Source organism: Grammomys surdaster, unplaced genomic scaffold (genome assembly GCF_004785775.1).
Source record: "Grammomys surdaster isolate TR1022 unplaced genomic scaffold, NIH_TR_1.0 125896, whole genome shotgun sequence".
NCBI classification, from domain to species: domain Eukaryota; kingdom Metazoa; phylum Chordata; class Mammalia; order Rodentia; family Muridae; genus Grammomys; species Grammomys surdaster.
Window position 1 is genome coordinate 2,125,925 of NW_021620720.1, and position 18,377 is coordinate 2,144,301.

The following is an 18,377-nucleotide window of genomic DNA, read 5'->3' on the forward strand; positions in this document are numbered from 1 at the left end:
GCCCCAAGAATTACATTGACTGTGTGTCTGTGTGCAGCCCAAGACAGCTTGTAGGTATGTCTGGCCTACTTTGTTTGCGATTGCCACAGGCATCATGATTCCTGCCTGGCTCCTGCATCTCTTCCCTTCTGACCCCTGCAGCCATCACCTTTGGAACTTATAATCTCTGTAGTACAAGTAATGCCCCCCCCTTTCTCCAGTGTTGCAGGCAGTTCTGACTTAGCTAGGAATCAAGTAGCCATGGTGTTCCCAGGTTCTGACTGCTTTCTCTATATCACTCTGCCTCTTCGATGCCTGGTAAGTGCTATAGTAATGAATGTCTTTAGCCAAAAGACATCAAATATGAAGTGTTCTCCAGCCCTGCTTTGACTCAAAAAATGTCAATGACCGTGTTTACCTAGTTTTCAAAAAGTCAGTGCTATCCCACTACACAAGTGTCAGCTTGGTTATAAAATATAGTGGGTCACGGTCACTTTTGACAATCTGCAGTGGGAAAATGTAGTCTTGTTTTTTCTGTTTTCACAAGCAGTAGCAGAAAGACCAAGCCCTAACTGTGAAGACAGTGCCTGTAGGGAAGAGCACAGACAGGAGGAGGGCCACCTTTGCATTAATACACAGGAATGAACTTGTCAGATACCTGATAGCCATGTCATGCAAGTACAACACTAAGATAGACAGTAGACTCAGGAATGTTACTGGGAAAAAGAGATGGCCTTACTTTAAAAAATAAAACAAACAAACCCTTACATCAGTACAAGAAGTAAAACAGTAAGAATCATAGATTCAGCTCAAATGAAGCTACCAAATTTATCTTTAGTGGAGTTTTTTCTTCTTTTGTCCATACCGCCGTCTTCGCTGTTTATAAAGGTGACGAAAATTAATATATAACCCTGGGGGAGAAACAATGGATTAGAGATGTCCTTGTGACAGGGAAGGGGAGGGATCTGCTGTCTGGATCCAGGCCTCGAAGCACTGAATCTACTGCTCAGATACAGCTCAACCCATAGCAGTGCTGCCCCAGGGCCTGCGGCCTCATTGCTCATGGTCTCTTATGAAGGTTTAGACAAAGATAATCCTGTCTAGTGACCAGCTTCTGGATCTAACTTTCTATCATACTTTATTTATCTCATGCCTATTAATCTGTTCATCTGGCTGTCTGTCTCATGTTTTAACACATTTTAATATTGATATGGTCATCAATACAGTTCACCGTACATTGATGATTAAGTTCAAGAGTTTTTTGCCTGTTTTCTCGCCCATATACATTTAATGACTGCCCAAATCAGAGCTGGAAGGCTAGTCAAGAACACATAGTACAATGCAGTATGTGAGGAAACAAGATTTCGGATACATGTTTCAATTCTACTTAACCAGTAAGTTCTGTAGCTTAGCCTCACCTCGGTCCCTTCTGTTGTACAACAGGGGTAAAAACACTTCACAGACTTACTGTGAAAGAATGTGCATAAAAAATTCCTTGACCTACGAACATATACTACCTGGTTAAGACCCCAAATTGTGAATTTTGGACTGACTCCATTTTGAGTAATAACATTCACATAACTTTCAATTAAGCAACACTAACAGAAAGACAGGTAGCAGGGTCAGTGCATATTAAGAAATTTCCACTTTTAGAAAGAGAGAGAGAAAAAAAAAAAAAGAAATTTCCACTTTTCCTGGGGACAGGGCCTTACTCTGTTGCCTTGAACTTTAGGCAGTCCTCCAGCCTGTCTCCCTGCTGCTCTGATTACAAATATGAGCCACCACACAGGATTCTAACTTTTTTAATAGTTCTGAGGACCTCCAGTGTGGTATAATCTCCCACACTAAATGATAGAGATCACTAGGCTTTTTGACTCTCAGGATATTTGTACTGTTCATCTTGCTGTTCGGGGTGGCAACCTCTAAGATGTTCATTACTGATCCCTTCCTCCCTTCTCTTGCACTGAGCTTTGCCAGTCTGAATAATGGCTTGCACTTCTGCTGTTAAGTGCTACAGAAAGTGCTGTGGCCTCTAGTTGTCTAACTCTTAGTCATGTCAGGAGCAGCCACTTGGACGGAGTCTGTGGCAGCAACAAGAGTGAGTTCAGAACTAATGCACTGGCCTATCAAGAAGGCCAGATCTACAGACGCGCAGTCCTAGCAGCCTTCTGACGGAAAGTCTATGAGACCTGGGACCAAAAGCACCTCCTAGGCCACTTGCTGGTTGCCAGAAACTGGTAACAATTCTTGTTATCGGCTGCTAAGTCTTGATAAATATGGTACACACCAAGGGAACTAACACACCGGCAGTGGCTCAACCGGCTGTTGCCAGCAACACAGCTATGTTTATTTAAATCTACAGAGTCAGACACATGATCTAAACACTGACACTTAAAGGGGTCCTTAAGTCAGGTAATTAAAGTTTACCTCTTGTTCCCGTTAGTTCTGAGCTTTTATGAATTAATCTAGAACTTGTGTTTGATACAAACCGTAGTTACTAAGGTGGTCATGATCAGCAGAGTGCTCAGAGGCTATCATCACCTCCCTCCTTCCTTTGCCATAGCTCTACTTCCTCCGTAGCCCCCAGGCGGGTTAGAATGCAGGCAGCAGTTCTCATCCCCTGCAGCTGTTAGAAGAGCTCTTAGCGGCTCATCAGGAGATAATGTATGATATTCCCTCACTTTCCACACATGTGACAGACTCCCACTGACACCACAGGCACAATCCAGCTACTGTAGACCTGAGAGGAAGCTGTCCATATGCAGCATACTCTCCTACTGGGTCTGTCTGCACAGGTAAGACCTTTCCCTGGCCACTCTTCCAGAAGGATGCTACACCTGAACCACTTAGCTGTCATGTCTACGCCATGACGAGAGGTGGACACATGACTAGTACTTACCTAAAAATAACATTACAAGATAAACTTGAAGGAAGAAGGAAAATCTGACTTTCATCTTCACTGGATATGGTAGAGTAAAACTGAACCTTCCTGATTCATTGAAGACTGGGATGGACTGGATCACTGCCACAGCTGAAAATAGACAGTGAGAAGCAAATGGAACACATCAGCCTACAGCACCTCAGGCCTCCCAGCTCCAGCCTGAGGCTGCAGAGAGGTTTCCTCCCCCATTGTACAGAAAGCTCCCCAGACTTCTCCCGTTGTCTGTCAGCTGTCAGTAGACTGGTGAGCAAAGCCCAGCACGGGGCTTGTCTCCTCACCTAGAAAACGGGAGTGGGGGAATCCCTGTCTCATCTACTCACTAGGTGGTTGTCATAATAAAATAAAGTTACTAATAAGATCTCTCTTTGGAGATGGGCAGTGGTGGTGCACACCTTTAATCCCAGCACTTGGGAGGCAGAGGCAGGCGGATTTCTGAGTTCGAGGCCAGCCTGGTCTACAGTGTGAGTTCCAGGACAGCCAGGGCTGCACAGAGAAACACTGCCTCGAAAAACCAAAAAAAAACAAAAAAACAAAAAAACAAAACAAAAAACCCTCTTTGGAATATTAAAAACAGCGTGTAAATAAAGAGCATGCAGCGCAGAAGCACGCAGCTTCCAAGCCTTATGCAGTGAGACCCACGTCTCTGGAAGAGTCATACAAAAAGTATGGAAAGGGGCCATCAGGAAGAAATCCCTGAGGTCTTCATACCACATTGATTAGACAAGGCTGGCAGACAGAAAACCAGCTTCTTAGCCACATGGGCACCCCTGAGAGCTATACTATGAACCTAAAGTTTCTAAACATACCTTCTGACAAACATCCCAGGGGGTATAAGGGAATCCACATGGTGTAGCGAAGCCATGTGAGCACCTTCCAGTCCACGTCGATGCAGGAGAGCATGTAGAAGGGGTACCTATGGCGGACAGAGGTCAAAATAACAGCCGCATAGCTTCACAACAGACTGCGGTCCTGGGTCAGCTATTCACAAACTGCTGTCAGACCCCATCCCATTTCACAAAGGCAGTGAATGCTGCTGCAGGCTCAGTGTATTCTTCAAGGAGCCCTCTTTGCTCAGCTACATGCTGGATGCATAGAGCCTAACTGGCTTTATTCCTGGCTCTCATCTATGTTCCTATAGACAGAGACGCTAAACCGCCTCTGGGTAAGTGAACGATTCTATAAAATTATATAAAAGGTCTCTAATCTAGAATCAGAAATGCTCAGTCTTAAAGAGACATCACACTGGGCATGGTAGCGCATGCCTTTAAGTCTCATCACAGAGGAGGTAGAGGCAGTAAGATCTCTGAGTTCAAGAGCAGCCAAGGCTACATGAGACCTTGTCTCAAAAATGAGAAAGAAAATTTAAAAAAAATCACAAGAAATTAATTTCTTCCCAAAATGTTATCGTCAAAGACCTTGAATCTGTTTCAAATCTTTGTATCCAGCATGCCGAAGGGTACAGACCTAGGTATCACTGCTTTGACCCACTGCACCGGGAACCCTGTCAAACTGTCACTCTATACACCTAGAACTGAGGAAGCCCTGCTGCGCATGACACAGTGGAAAAGAGCAGACAGTGCAGATGAGGGGTTAGAGAAGGAACACTGCTTAACTGGATATATTTTTGTCTTGTTTCTGAGAGTCTCAGTGTGTAGGTCAGGCTGACTGCAAATTCATGGTAAACCTCCTGCCTTAGCCCCTTAGAGTGAGAAAAAAAAAAAAAAAGATAAGCTACGCTCAAGATGAGAGTGCTCTTTAGTAAGAGCCGCTTACCGTGCCCTTAGGAAAGCTCTCTTAACTAACCCATCCAGCCTGGATTGCTGCTTCAACCTCATCTTCCTCCAGACTTTTCAACTACTTCCTTCCCTCCTGATGGGCCTTGGGTCTTTATAACACAACAGTGAGACCCTGAGTCTGCAGTGAGATGGGTCTTTCCTTCTTTGCTCTCTTTGGTTCCTACAGTCTGGGCTCTAGTCAGTACTTTAAAACGGTCTGTCCTACCACTGCCAAGCACACTGATAGAGTTAGAACCCTCACATGTGTCATCCCTGTACCACTGCCAAGCACACTGATAAGAGTTAGAACCCTCACATGCGTAATCCCTGTCCTAAGCCAAATGAAACAGCCAGACAAAGCAACAACATACACTTCAGAGACAGGCAAGCAGTTGTACCCACCTGAAAATTTCAATTGCACTCCATGAATAAAACACAAAGAAAACCACAGCTTTGTTTTGCATTTCTTCCATGGTGCCGAAAATGAGAAACAGAATAAAATTTCTTCCAAGAAACTATTAAAAAGATACAAAAGAGTGGGAAAATGTAAATATTTTATATATCTGTGTGCACATACCTATCTGTCTGCATACCCATAGCACATGCATACACATACAAATGCTTCTTTCTCTAGTCTATAAATGTTTAGTGTGAGCGTGTGGGTAGAAGGAACTGTGCCATGACGAACTTGCCGGAGTCTGTTCTCTCCTACCTCTTGAGTTGCAGGAATTGAACTAAGGTTGTCAGGCTTAGAGTTTTTACCCACTGAGTCATTTCATGGTCCCTTGTTACAAACCAGTCTTTCTAGATAAATGGGTACTTTTCTGCATGTGTATCTACATAACATGTACATTAAAGTGATATAGAATATGCCTTCCCAGTGAGAAATCACTCCACCACTTAGAGTTTAATAAGGGAAAAGCCTTTAATACAAGTACAAATGGTTCTTAGGTTCTGGCTAATGCACAAGAGAACCAGCCTGAATAGAAACCCTGTCAGCTTACATAGTTTTAGGGACCCAGGTGACATTTTGAGCATATAAACATGTTTCACAGAGACAGAAATCTCAAGAATTGGTTGTTTGGACAAATAGAGAGATATCCAATGTAAAAATATTATCATAGTTGCCTCCAAACAGACAAGGGCTGCTTTACCAGACAGCTGTTACCCAGGGTCATCCTGCCTGCCTGGAGGAATCATGGTCTTCCTGATAAGAGAACCAGGAGCATTCCTGTAGTTACTCATGCTAATGTAGTCATTCCTGCTCTGAGTAACTTAGTATATCCTAAGCAAGTTTAGTAGATCCTTTATAACACTGAGTTATTATCTTCTGTTTCTCCAGTATCGAAAGCACACATACATGCACACGAGCATAATATAAAGGATACTGCCAATGATTGTCGGTGCCTCCACAGCCCACAGTAAGTAAAAAAGCAACAGACACAGTGACTGGTGTACTATATGTAATACTGTCCTGTGCTCATCATTCCACTGCCTGTCTACACAGCCTAGTGCTGGTACATGGGACCTACAGAACATGCTATTTCATGGAATTTTTTAAGATTTTTATGTATATATGTATATGTGCCGCTTGTATGTGGATGGCTATGGTGACCAGAAGGCAGCATTCAGTACTCTAGAGCTGGAGTTACAGGTGGTTGAGAGCCACCTAACGTGGGTATTGGAAACCAAACTCAAGTTCTCTTGACTCTTAAGCCACCTCTCCAGCACTCGTAGCTGTTTAGAACTCATGGGGTATGGATTACTCTGTAACTTGCTTTGGTATTTATTAAACTAACCCACACTCCAGGCCAGAGCAGCTGTAGGACAAGAACACACCACCAATGCCAGCCAGCCGTTTCTTTACATTGTAACATAATGTAACCTCTTTTTTTTCCTTCCTTGAGACAAGGTTATGCTCTGTAGTCCTGGCTGGCCTGGAATTCACAGAGATCCACCTGTCTCTGAGTCCTGAGTGCTGAGACTGAAGTTATGTGCCACTACACCTGGCCTTACAGTAATAACATACAATGTTGTTGTATCAAATACATATGCAATGTTGTACAACCACCACTGCAGACCAGCTCCATAACTTACCTTGTAACACTAACACCGTGACTCCAAAAGGGAGCCCTCCAGTCCCCCAGCCTTTGGCAACTACCATTCTACATTCTGTCTCTTGTTTCTGACTATTCTAAACACATCACGTAAGGAAACGATGATACAGCATTTGTCTTTCAGTGGCTGGTTCATTTCCGTTAGCACAATGTACCTAGGATCCCCCATGTTGTAGCGTTTATCAAAATTTCCCTTACTATGCCAGGTATCAGTGGTGACACACACCTTTGGCAGAGGCAGGTGGATCTCTGAGTTCAAGACAGCCTGGTCTACATAGAGAGTTCCAGGACAGGCAGGGCTACACAGAGAAACCCTGTCTCAAAACAAAACAAAAAACCCAAAGTGTTCATGTTTAAAGAGAGCTTGGCTACCTGGGCAGGAAGTAAGAAAGTAAAAAAAGGAGAAGCAGATTTGAAAGGAGGGAAGTAGAAATTCTATTAATGAAAATATAGTGATCAAACATCAATGCATCATCATTTTTAAAGTATGTTAGACAAAGCTGAAGAGAAAATTAGTGGACAACATATAATACAGGAAGGAACACAAAGAACAGAAAGTATAAGACCTAGTTTTATTTAATTGTAAAACTCAGTATTATAAGGACATTCTCATATTTACTGATAAATTCAGCTCCAATCAAAGTGTTTTTGGAATATGCTAAGATTGTAAAGCTTTGTTTTTTTTAAAAAAAAGAAAGGGAAAAAAAAAACTTAGCCCTACTTATAATAAGAACAAATTCAAGCAACCTAGATGCCTGTTACTAACTGAATGGAAAAGAAAAACATGGTAAAAATCGTGCAGGTTCACAACTAAAGAAATGTCTTTCTTTTTTCCCCAAGGCAGGGTTTTCCTACAGCTCTGGCCATCCTAGAACTCACTCTTTAATTTTTTTTTCCTTCAAGGCCAGGCATAGTGGTGCACGACTTTAGTCCCTGCACTTGGGAGGCAGAGGAAGGAAGATCTCTGAGTTTGAGGATAGACTGGTCTACAGAGCAAATTTTAGGACAGCCAGTACTAGAGAAGACCCTAACTCATTAAAATGAAAAAAATAAAACTTCCCTACAGGCTGAAACAATCTAGTGTTAGCCTATGCAAATAAGTATGTTTAATAACTAAAATCTGGCACATTATGACCTACCCACTGGATACATACTGAAATCTCTCGTTCCCTGTTCTCACACCTTCCCTTCCATACCTGGATGAGAGAAGGCAGCACTGGGGAATTCGTGACCCCAATCGCAGCGTTGAGGGTTTCCACTAGTGCCAGCATCTGGCAGAAATACATCATGTCAGCCACAGTGTGGAACGTGTCATAGAAGGACTCTAGGGCACAAGCATACATGACGGTCAGTCCACGTGATCTAGCAGAGGCAGCTTCTCCACCTAGATCACACCTAACAGGAAGAGAACTTGGGAAAGAAAACAGACACACAGTCAGGTCCGCATTCCTTCCCTGAGCCGGGACAGGCGTCAGGACGCCCAGAAGGACTAATTTAAAGCTAATCTAATCTTCTAATTTAAAGCTAATCTTTATCATCTATAGCATATGAGCAATCAAATATTCAATCACATAAAGATAAAAAGTATTGAATAAAATTCAATTGTAGGAAGGTTATAGAGACAACTCAGCAGTGAGATGCACATATTTCTCTGAAAGAGAACCTGAGTTTGGTACCCAGCACCCCCAGCACCCATACCAGGCAGCTCCCAACCACTTATAACTCCAACTCCCGCAGAACCAACTCCCTCTTCTGGTCTCCAAGGGCACCTAACACTCATTTGCACATATGCGTACATGCACACACACTTTTAAAAATTAAAGGTTCACTACTACTACTACTACAACTACTACAACTATTTTTTACTGAGTCTGGTGGTCTGGCCTGCATGTGTGTCTATGCACCATTTAAATGCCTGCTGCCATGGGAAACCAGAGAACATGCATCTGGTTACCTGGAACAGGACTTACAGACATCTGTACGATGTGGCTGCTGGGAATCAAACCCAAGTCCTCTGGAAGAACAGCCAGTGTTCTTACCACTGAGCCATTTCTCCAGCCCCGAATAATAAAACTTCTTAGAATCAGATTCAAAATCCTTAACAGTGTTCGTACCTTTAGGACTAATAAGTCTTATAATTTTGAGACTCTATCCTAACTAAAAAGAGGTTAACAATTTTTAAAGGCCTTATTAATACAAGGCTGCCCTTTGAAACATTTCTAAGTGCATAACAGTACAAATGGTCTAAATATCTAAGAGTACAGACTGTTTCAGTAAATTCTTTGATAAAATTTCAAAATGGCCACATGAGGCTCACACATGGCCTCAGTTGTTCCGTCCTCACCAGCCCTGCCTGCACACGCTGTTTCTGCATTTTTCCTTCCAGTACTTCCCGAGCAGGCTCCACTGACATTCTAGGCAGGACCATCCTCTGTCCTGCAATCTGGAGAAAGTGGGGGATTCACAGCCCCTGCCTACTGAATACAAGCAGCACCTCTGAATCACTGAGACAGCGACACACATCTCCAAATGTTCCCAATGGAACCAAAATGGAACACCAGTGACAAAAAAGAAAACAAAGAACAAAGAAAGCCACTGGCAGACACAATCATTATCGATGTATTTGTAATCTAAATGCTCAGTTAAGAGGGTCCATTGAAAATATAAATTACAGTTGAAACTTGATCACCAATTAGCCAACAGGCCTGTTTCACTGGACAGCTTTTGGACTGAATCACTTTTAACCTTAATGTCTTTAAATGCTTTATGACATTTAGTATGCATGTGTACATGTGTGGCTGCACGCATACCATGGTATGCATGTGGTTGTCAGAGGACAATTTGGGGCGTTAGTTCTCTCCTCCCACCATGTGGGTGGTGGAGCTAGATTTTGGGGCTTGGCAGCAAGCACCCTTACCTTCTGAGCCATCTTGCCAGTCCTACAGCCAGCAGACTTATCAAAAACAGTTGGCCTCCACCTACCATCTTAGGTTGAACAAGGCGGGGGTTAAGGTATCTGAAGGTCCCTGTTTTCTTCCATGATGATAAAGCCATCACAGAGAGTAACTGCACCTGAGAGTCCTCCATTCTCTCATGGAGGCTGCTGGTCACAGTTGACTGTGAGCCCTCAGGCATGTGACTCTCTGGGCCTGCTGCTGTGCTACCGAGTCCAGTGTCAGGCATGTAAACACAGACTCCCCACTAAACAGCTCCATGCATGGCCTCCAGGGTCAGATAGCAGGACACTCCACAAGAGTTCATTTTTTTCACAGTTTACATTTTCTATTATAATTGTATTTCCCCCATACCTACTCTGCAAAAAGAAACTGAACTGTCAACTGACCTGCATTCAGACCTCTGGAAAACTGTATTCTCTCTAGCCTTTTTGAGAGTGCTCGTTTGCAAGCTGCTATGATCAAACAGGGAAAAAGCAAGTTAGATATTAATTTTCGCCTCATAAGTGTCATTTATGCTACTGTTATACTCTTCATACGCTCCACACTACCACACTAGTGACTATTCCACACAAAGTCCTCACTGATGAAGACGCATGAGGAGTCTGTAACTTAATGCTGCATGTCACATCTACAGAAACTTCGCCTATAGTTCTTGTTTCCTTAAGACACATCCGCAGAAGCGAAACCTCGAGGCTGGCTCAGGTCAGCCTGTTCCTCCAGGAACTGGGAAATGAGTGTCATGGAAGCATGAGGAAGGGCAGGAAGGGCAGGTGCCTGTTCACGTCCAAGGCAGAGAGAACCATGTCAACTGAGGTAGATGAAATCTCTTACCTTTTCCCAAAATGAAGAACCGCACTGTGAGGTTGACAAAGATCCAGGAGAAGCCGAGGAGCTGCACAAGGTTGTACATGAAGAGGTACCCTTTCCTCAGGTTTGTGAGAGCTGTGAAGCAAAGCAGGGCAGTGAGCTGCTTAGCGCAACCCTGGAGGGGGGGCCTGGAACTAGACAGCGCTAATCCTGTGTGTTCACCAGCTTCCTTTCACAGCCTTGGCTAGCTCAGGAGAGAAACTCCACCCCTGGCAATGGATATAGGGAAATATACTTCCCTTCAGTTAAACTCCACCCCTGGCAATGGATATAGGGAAATATATTTCTCTATAGCTTCTGTTCTAGGTAACGTAATTCCTCTTCTCTGGGATTTTGGGGGCTTTTTTTGGTTTTGTTTTTGATTTGTTTGTTTTGTTTCTGTTTTTTGCTTTTTTAAGATCATGTAGGTCAAACTAGCTCACATAATAGGAAGAGTAAATGAAAACAAAAACAAAAAACAATTTGGTCACATACGTCACATACTCATGTAGCCAGTTCTGTCTGAACACAGTGTACCAGCCACTGTGCGGGCACAATGAGGACACTAGGACAGTGACAGCACAGCAGCCTCCTAAGAGTTGACGACGGGCTGGAAAGCCGCAGCACAAGCCAGAGGGAGACAGAGAATGTCTTCTGAAAAAAGACATTAGCCTGGAGAAACAGGCAGTCTTCAGGTCTATGCAGACAAGGCAGGGTCTGGGCTGTGCCTCTAGACATGAGCAGGATGAGGACACAGCCAGAGGCAGGAAGAAGTGGACACGCATTCTGTCAACAGAAAGGGGTTGGCTTTACAGCCCCCTCACAAGAGAGGGGAAAAGAAAGGACAGAAAGGACAGTCTCGGGCAGAGACTCCAGGACAACTGTGTCACCAATACTCTCATCAACGCTTGGCTGATGCCCAGACCACAATAGTATCATCAAACAAAAAACAGCCCCTCTCATAGGGCCAAAAGACACTATATGTAACACACTTAATCAAACTTCTTCATAATGCAAAAAGCATGAAGAACTCTATCATCAGGAAACTATGAATTTTGAAAAAACAGTTTAAAGCCTTGTCTAAAATCCATATGCTTTAAGATTTTTTTTTTACTGTATCAAGTTTAAAACACTAAAAAAAAGTTAATGTAAATATCAAAGGTAGCCTTTAAAAACACAACTTTATTATTAGGCCAGTCATGTTGGTGCCCAGCACTGTGGAGGCAGAGGCAGGAGGATATCTGTGAGTTTGAAGCCAGGCTGGTCTATGTAGTGAGTTCCAGGCCAGCCAAAGGCAATTTTGTGAGACCTTGTCACCAAAGTTAAATACAAAACAAACTATCATCATCATCAACATCATCATCACTATTGCCATTGTTGTGAGGAGGCAGGGGCATGTGCTGTGGCTCAGTGTGGAGGTCACATGTTTGTGACGTCAATCCTCTGACGTCAGTGTTCTCCTTGCACCTTTGTGTGGGTTCCACAGACTCAGTTCAGGTCTGTGCAGGCATTTTCTTCGCCGAGGCGGCTCCTTGCATGGGTCTTTGCCTCCACTAATCCCTTTAGAGACTAGGCTTTTATTCTTGTAAGATAATTTCGCTAAATCCATGGTCACTCAAGCTTTTTAAAAACAAGTTAGAGCACAACAGCACGACACACACACACTCAGGATCTTAAATGTGTAAAACACAAGATCTATGTTAATTAAGGTGGAGCTTCTTGCAATATGTACCCCTTCAAAGCATTTCTGGAAACCAGAAAACACAATTTAGAAACCACCTCTCTAAAGCTATCTCTTTCCTTCTTTCCTTATGGCATGCCAAATGCTGCCCCTGCAAAGGTCTGATTCAGCATGCACCTCACCTCGTTCTGTACTTCACATGTGAGTTTCCAGAGCCCTGCGTGACCCTGCCACTGGAACGTCAGTTTTTAAGGTGCTCACACTTGACTCACTCAGCTCCATACCTAGAGTTACTCCAGTGCTTCCCCAGGCCATGTGTGTAACAGGCAGCTGCGAGACTTAAGCGCCATCACCACGAACCTTGTATACTCACTTATAGACATTCTTTTTAATAAGCATTTGGTTAGTTTAAATGAATTTTTTTCTAAAATTCTGAAGAGCTGAGCAGGGTGACACACATCTTTAATCCCAGTACTCAGGAGGCAGAGGCAGACTGATCTCTGCATGTTTGAAGCCAGCCTGGACTACATATTGAATTCCAGGCCACCCAAGAGACCTTGTCTCAAATAATAATAGTAATCATAATAATAAATAAAGCTTAAAAACTCTGAATAGAGGCTAAAGAGCCAGCTCAGTGGTCAAGACCACTGGATACTCTTGCAGAGGACCCTGGTTCGGGCCCCAGCACCTGCATGGCAGCTAGCAACTGGGAGTAACTCATCTCAGGGGCTACAACACTCTCTCCTGTTCTCCTAGAGCACCCCACAGGCACGTGGAACAGACACACATGCAGAACGCTTTCCACTGTGGCCCTTCAGACATCAAGTGGGAAAAGAGCCAGGCTGAAGGGGTGTGGCCTTAGTCCACGCACACCTCTACTGCCTACACAAGGTAAGTGCCATCTGCCCTCAGCCCGGCCATAAGGCCAAGGTTCTCTTCTGCTGCACTAGCCTTGGTTTACTCAGACAAGGCTAGTCCCAAACAGAAAGAAAGGACAAGGCTTTAGTGTGGTGTTCATAGCTTAAAACTAAGCATAAACTCATCCAAGCTTGCGTCAGGGCGACATCCCCACTCTCCGCCATGCCGCATCACCCCGGCCCATCACTGCTTAACTGGTAACCACCTCAGCCACTTACTTTCAGGGGAGCCTTCGCTTTCTAGTCTGAGTTTATTTAGGCGTTCTTCCTCCTAGAATTTAGACAGAAAATTTTCAAGGATACAAGTTAGAATTCCCAGGCGCTGGGAGCATGACCTGACCCCCTCAGGCTGCCTCTTCCCATTGTGTTCAGAGACTGTTGCAGATTGCCACCTGAGCACTGAGTGTAATATCTCAACCAAAGGCTACCAGACTCCCTGGGGCGATTTTGTACTCTTAGAGCTTGTTATAGCACCAAACACAGCGGTAGCTTAGGGTGGGAAAAGCTATTCCAGATGCTACCTACCTAGTATAAGCTGTGGGTTTGTTTTTTTTCCAGAAGCTAAAATCACAGCCAGTGTAAACTTATGGATAGCTTACTATACAGACAGACACATAAAGGTATACTTCTCAGTATCTGTATGTGTGAGTATGCACACCTGTATTTCCTCACTGTCAGCTGATCTGGGTGCTAATAACACTCTCCAAAAATAAGATAGCTTGGGCTGGAGAGATGTCTTAGTGGTTAAGAGCACTGGTTGCTCTTCCAGAGGACCCAAGTTTATTTCCAGCACCCACATCTGATGCCCTCTTCTGGTCTCTGTGGGCACAGACCTACATATAGACAAAATACCAACACACATAAAATTTAAAAAAAAAAAAAATAGCTCCTTAAAGAAATGGTTCTTCTAGAACTGAAGCAAAGGATATGCAAGTGTGGTGAAGGGTTTTGGAAGATGTACTAAGACAAGGGAAGGAGTCTCCGATGGCCACAGCTGGGATGGTGTGAGCCACAGAAACAGTGTGAGATTATAATCCTCTCCGATGGCCACAGCTGGGATGGTGTGAGCCACAGAAACAGTGTGAGATTATAATCCTCTCCGATGGCCACAGCTGGGATGGTGTGAGCCACAGGAACAGTGTGAGATTATAATCCTCTCCGATGGCCACAGCTGGGATGGTATGAGCCACAGAAACAGTGTGAGATTATAACCCTCTCCGATGGCCACAGCTGGGATGGTGTGAGCCACAGAAACACTGTGAGATTATAACCCTAAGCATGAAACAATGGAAATGACTGAATAAGGAAAGGGGAGAGAACAGGTGAATTTCTCATGCAGAAAATTTCCAAACAAATGACATGGAAACAAAACTCCCTACTCTGAAAGTGTGGCCTGTGTAGACTTCCTTCCAGAGAGCACAGTGGGGTGGGGAGAGGACCACATAAATACTTGGCCATCAGGCCAAGCTTTGTGTCAACAGTGCTTCGGCTTTTGACTCTATCTTCAGCATGTGATAAGAAGGTACTCTACCCTTCCTGAGACCCCATCACCTTAGCCTGGCCCTGAGGTAACAACATATGAACCCCGAGTGAAGCAGCCGACCACACTTACATGATGAGTTCTCTACACACATGTGCCAAGCCTCCGGGTCGGTGTGTAATGCACCCCCACTCTATCAAACCCCCGAGAGTTCCTCTTCTGTAATGAGGGCCCGCCCGCCCGCCCGCCCGCTCACTCACCTTGGCTCTCAGCTCCATTTCCGCATCAGATTCATCCAGCCAGCGATCAAAGTCAGGGGCCAAAAACAGTGGGCGCTTCTCCTGCTTGGTGAGCCTCTCCCACCAATGACTCCCCTTCTTCTGGACTGTGATATTCACCTGCCTCTGGGTCAGCCTGTACGCCGGCTGAGAGAAACCAGGAGACAGAGTTAGAACTCTTGCCCTGCACTGACTGCACTGTGCTGGTGTGGCTTCACAGAGAAGCTGCATGGGTGTTTCCTCCTCTTCCATCTCTGCTTCTACAAGCCATGATACGTGGAGAACATTCTCGACCCAGGGCTACTGGAAAGAACAGCAGTGTCTGTTTCTGGCTTTTCACTCTGCCTCCATGGGAAACCCTATGCCCATGTTCTCAGCACCCACGCCAGGGCCACCACTGAACAAGCTCCTGCACAAGAAGATTCATAGACTCAAGCCACCAGGCAAGAGGTATGAACCAAATCATCAACTTCCTGAGGCTAAAAGAAGGAAACTGCCTCTCTGCTCCAAGCATTTTTTTTAATCCCTTTTTTTTTTTTTTGAGTCCTTCATCCTTTCTGCTCCCTGTGATCCTTACTGACACAGTGATTGAGTCTCATAAAAACCTTACAGTGAGGGCCTCAACAGCTATCACCTGACTCTCCTCTCCTGTCACTAAAATAAGAGAATACCAGAACTGGAAGAGAGCTAGAGATTTCATCTGAGCCTTTATCTAACACATGAGGGAAAAAAATGGAAGTTCATATCACAAGTACTGGCCAAGCCCAGATGCAGCTCTGGTGCTCTGGCTCTCCGGCATTCCCACTCCTTGACAGCAACATACAACAGCATCTGTTCCAAATGCAACAGTATCTGTTCCAAATGCAACAGTATCACTCCCCTTTGTTCATCTTCAGATTCTGTCCTTATGTCACTTAACTACTAGTACACACTTCTTAAAGTGGAAAGGTTACAAGAAAGCAGATAACATACCTCTGGCTTCACAAGGTCTAAGAACTCCAGGTGAAATTCATAGACATTGTCTCCTTTGGCACCGTGTCCCTGAGCTGCAAATAAAACAATGTGAATTTTGTGAATCTGAGCACAGCAAGGCCACCCCAAACCCAGCCTGCTACAGTGCTTTGGGAAAGAAGGCAAAAGTTAACAATTCCCAGCAAAAGTGTGGGAGCATGGGAGCATGAGGGCAGAGCTACTCAACAGCTGGATAAGCCAAACTATGTGCAAACTTGAACTCTGTATGATTACTGATGGTCTGTGTTGGACTATTTACATTGCCCTGGGTTCAAGTCCTAACAAAGACAGAGAAGGGGGAGGGAGGAGGAGACAGACAGAAAGGTAGGGAGAGAAAAAGGTTAGGAGAGAGAGAGAAAAAAGAGAGAGAGAGAGAGAGAGAAAGAGAGAGAGAGAGAGAGAGAGAGAGAGAGAGAGAGAGAGAAAGAGAAAGAGAGAGAGAGAAAGAACATTAACTCAAAGATGGCTCTAATCTAAAACCTTCCAGCCAAGGACAGAATGAAGGTAGAAGCCAACCTGTCTTTTAGCAGTCCCAAAGACAGCAGGGCAGAGGACGGGCTGAGCTGAGGACCAATCCCTGAGGTAGCCACTCCATCCAAATCAAGTGCCAGTGACCACGAGACCCAGAGACTACCCCAGGACACTCCTTCCCTCTATTCTCGGTTGTCTTCTCTTGGTTCCCTCTGGGTTTATCTTCCCTGCTCTGGCCGTTTTAGTACAACCTGCCTAATATCTGTATGAATGGCTACTGTATCCTGAGACCATACATTCCTTAAAGTGGAGCCGCTCATAGGCTGAATCCTTACGCCTGTGAGATGGATGGAACCGTGGGTGAAACAGAAATTCTACTTTCCAATAACCCAGGAAGCCAGGGTTGGCTCACACACTCAGTCACATCACTGAAGAAGTGAAGACAGCAGGTTCAGATGTTAAAGGCCATCCTCAGCTACATGGCAAGTTTGAAGCCAGCCTGGGCTACTTGATGTGCCATTTGGAGGGGGGGGGAAAAAGACAATAACTCTAGAAAACTAGAATGGCAAGAAAGAAAGGAGACCCATCCATTGGCTGCCTGTAAACACAGGCCCAGTGTCTTGAGCACAGCAGGAAGCCTACTGAGGTGCTACAGAGAAAACATGGGCCAGATTCTTGGAATCAGAGACCATCATAACAGCAAAGTCTCAAAAAATGTTCACCTGGGCATAGTGGACACGTGCCTATAATCCAGCCCTTACAAGGCTGGGGCAAGACGTGGAGCGAGGCTATCCTGGACTACATAGCAAGACCATGTCTCAAAAATTCTTTTTAAAAAGGAAAGACAATGTTCCACTGGGTCAAGGATACAGCTCGGTGGTGGGGCGCGCATTCGGCATTTGGGAGGCCCTGGGGTTGATGCCCACCCCCACCCCTTCCTCAGCACACATGTAGTAATTATCCATCCTTGTCTCCATTATAATTGCTGGTTTGTTTGTTTTTTTGTTTGTTTGACAAATTGAAGGTTTAAATACTTCGTGTGTGTGTGTGTGTGTGTGTGTTGTGTGTGTGTGTGTATGTGTATGTGCCTGCATGCATGTCTGTGTACTGTGTCAGCGGTTCTATCTCAGCTTGGATCACAGATGCAAACTGATCTGTGGAAATATGTGACTATGAGAGAGCCATCTACATGTTCCAAATACTCTGATTAAAACAAAACAAAACAAAAAAACTATTGCAGATGGAGAAACAGCTCAGGTATAAACAGCTCTTGCTTCTCTTAGGACCCCCATGTCTCTTCACAACAGTAAGTAACTCCAGTTCCAGAAAATCTGACATACTTGTCTGGCCTTTGTGGTCATACATACACATACATACATGTGGCCTTCCCAGCCTTGAGCAGGCTAAGTAGATCTTGAACATTGGCCACAACAGGTCTTATCGACCTGGACAGAGACATCGGCCTTAGCTGCAGTTGCAGGTTCCCATGGGAACTTAGCTGTTTGGGCTGCCTGCGCTGACCCTGCTCTACAACATACTCCAACCTGAAGCAGGGGATGGGTTCTGTGGTTTTTCCCTTTATATACGCTGTGCTTATTATTAAATGTGGAGCCTTGATCAGAACTTTATCCTGGCTTCATTCTTCTCTTGCTCTCCTACCTTTTTTCATTTCCAGCCCCACTTTCTGGTAAAATCAGTTCTTCCATGGCTGCTGGACGGCTACACATATATACCACACACACACACACACACATGTACACACAGTTTTAAATACACACACACACACACACACACACACACACACACACACGTTTGCTAAGTATGGTGGTACATGCCCTTAATCTCAGCACTTGGGAGGCAGAGGCAGGCAGATCTCTATGAGTTTAAAGCCATCCTGGCCTACATAGGGAGTTCCAGGCCACCC

The 18,377-nt window shown here is 44.6% G+C and overlaps 1 protein-coding gene across 1 annotated transcript in view; it reads right to left on the reverse strand.

Moving 5' to 3' along the window:
* Positions 1-484: 484 nt before the first annotated feature.
* Positions 485-18,377, reverse strand: part of Hacd3 (3-hydroxyacyl-CoA dehydratase 3) — a 32,307-nt gene continuing 14,414 nt past the window's right edge. The window contains exons 3-11 of the mRNA XM_028752374.1: positions 15,944-16,017; positions 14,954-15,118; positions 13,433-13,484; positions 10,601-10,711; positions 8,009-8,136; positions 5,098-5,210; positions 3,727-3,833; positions 2,879-3,010; positions 485-890 (exon numbers count right to left, since the gene is read on the reverse strand). Coding sequence (XP_028608207.1) covers positions 814-890; positions 2,879-3,010; positions 3,727-3,833; positions 5,098-5,210; positions 8,009-8,136; positions 10,601-10,711; positions 13,433-13,484; positions 14,954-15,118; positions 15,944-16,017 — 959 coding nt within the window. The 3' untranslated portion in view covers positions 485-813. The remainder of the gene's footprint in view (positions 891-2,878; positions 3,011-3,726; positions 3,834-5,097; positions 5,211-8,008; positions 8,137-10,600; positions 10,712-13,432; positions 13,485-14,953; positions 15,119-15,943; positions 16,018-18,377) is intronic.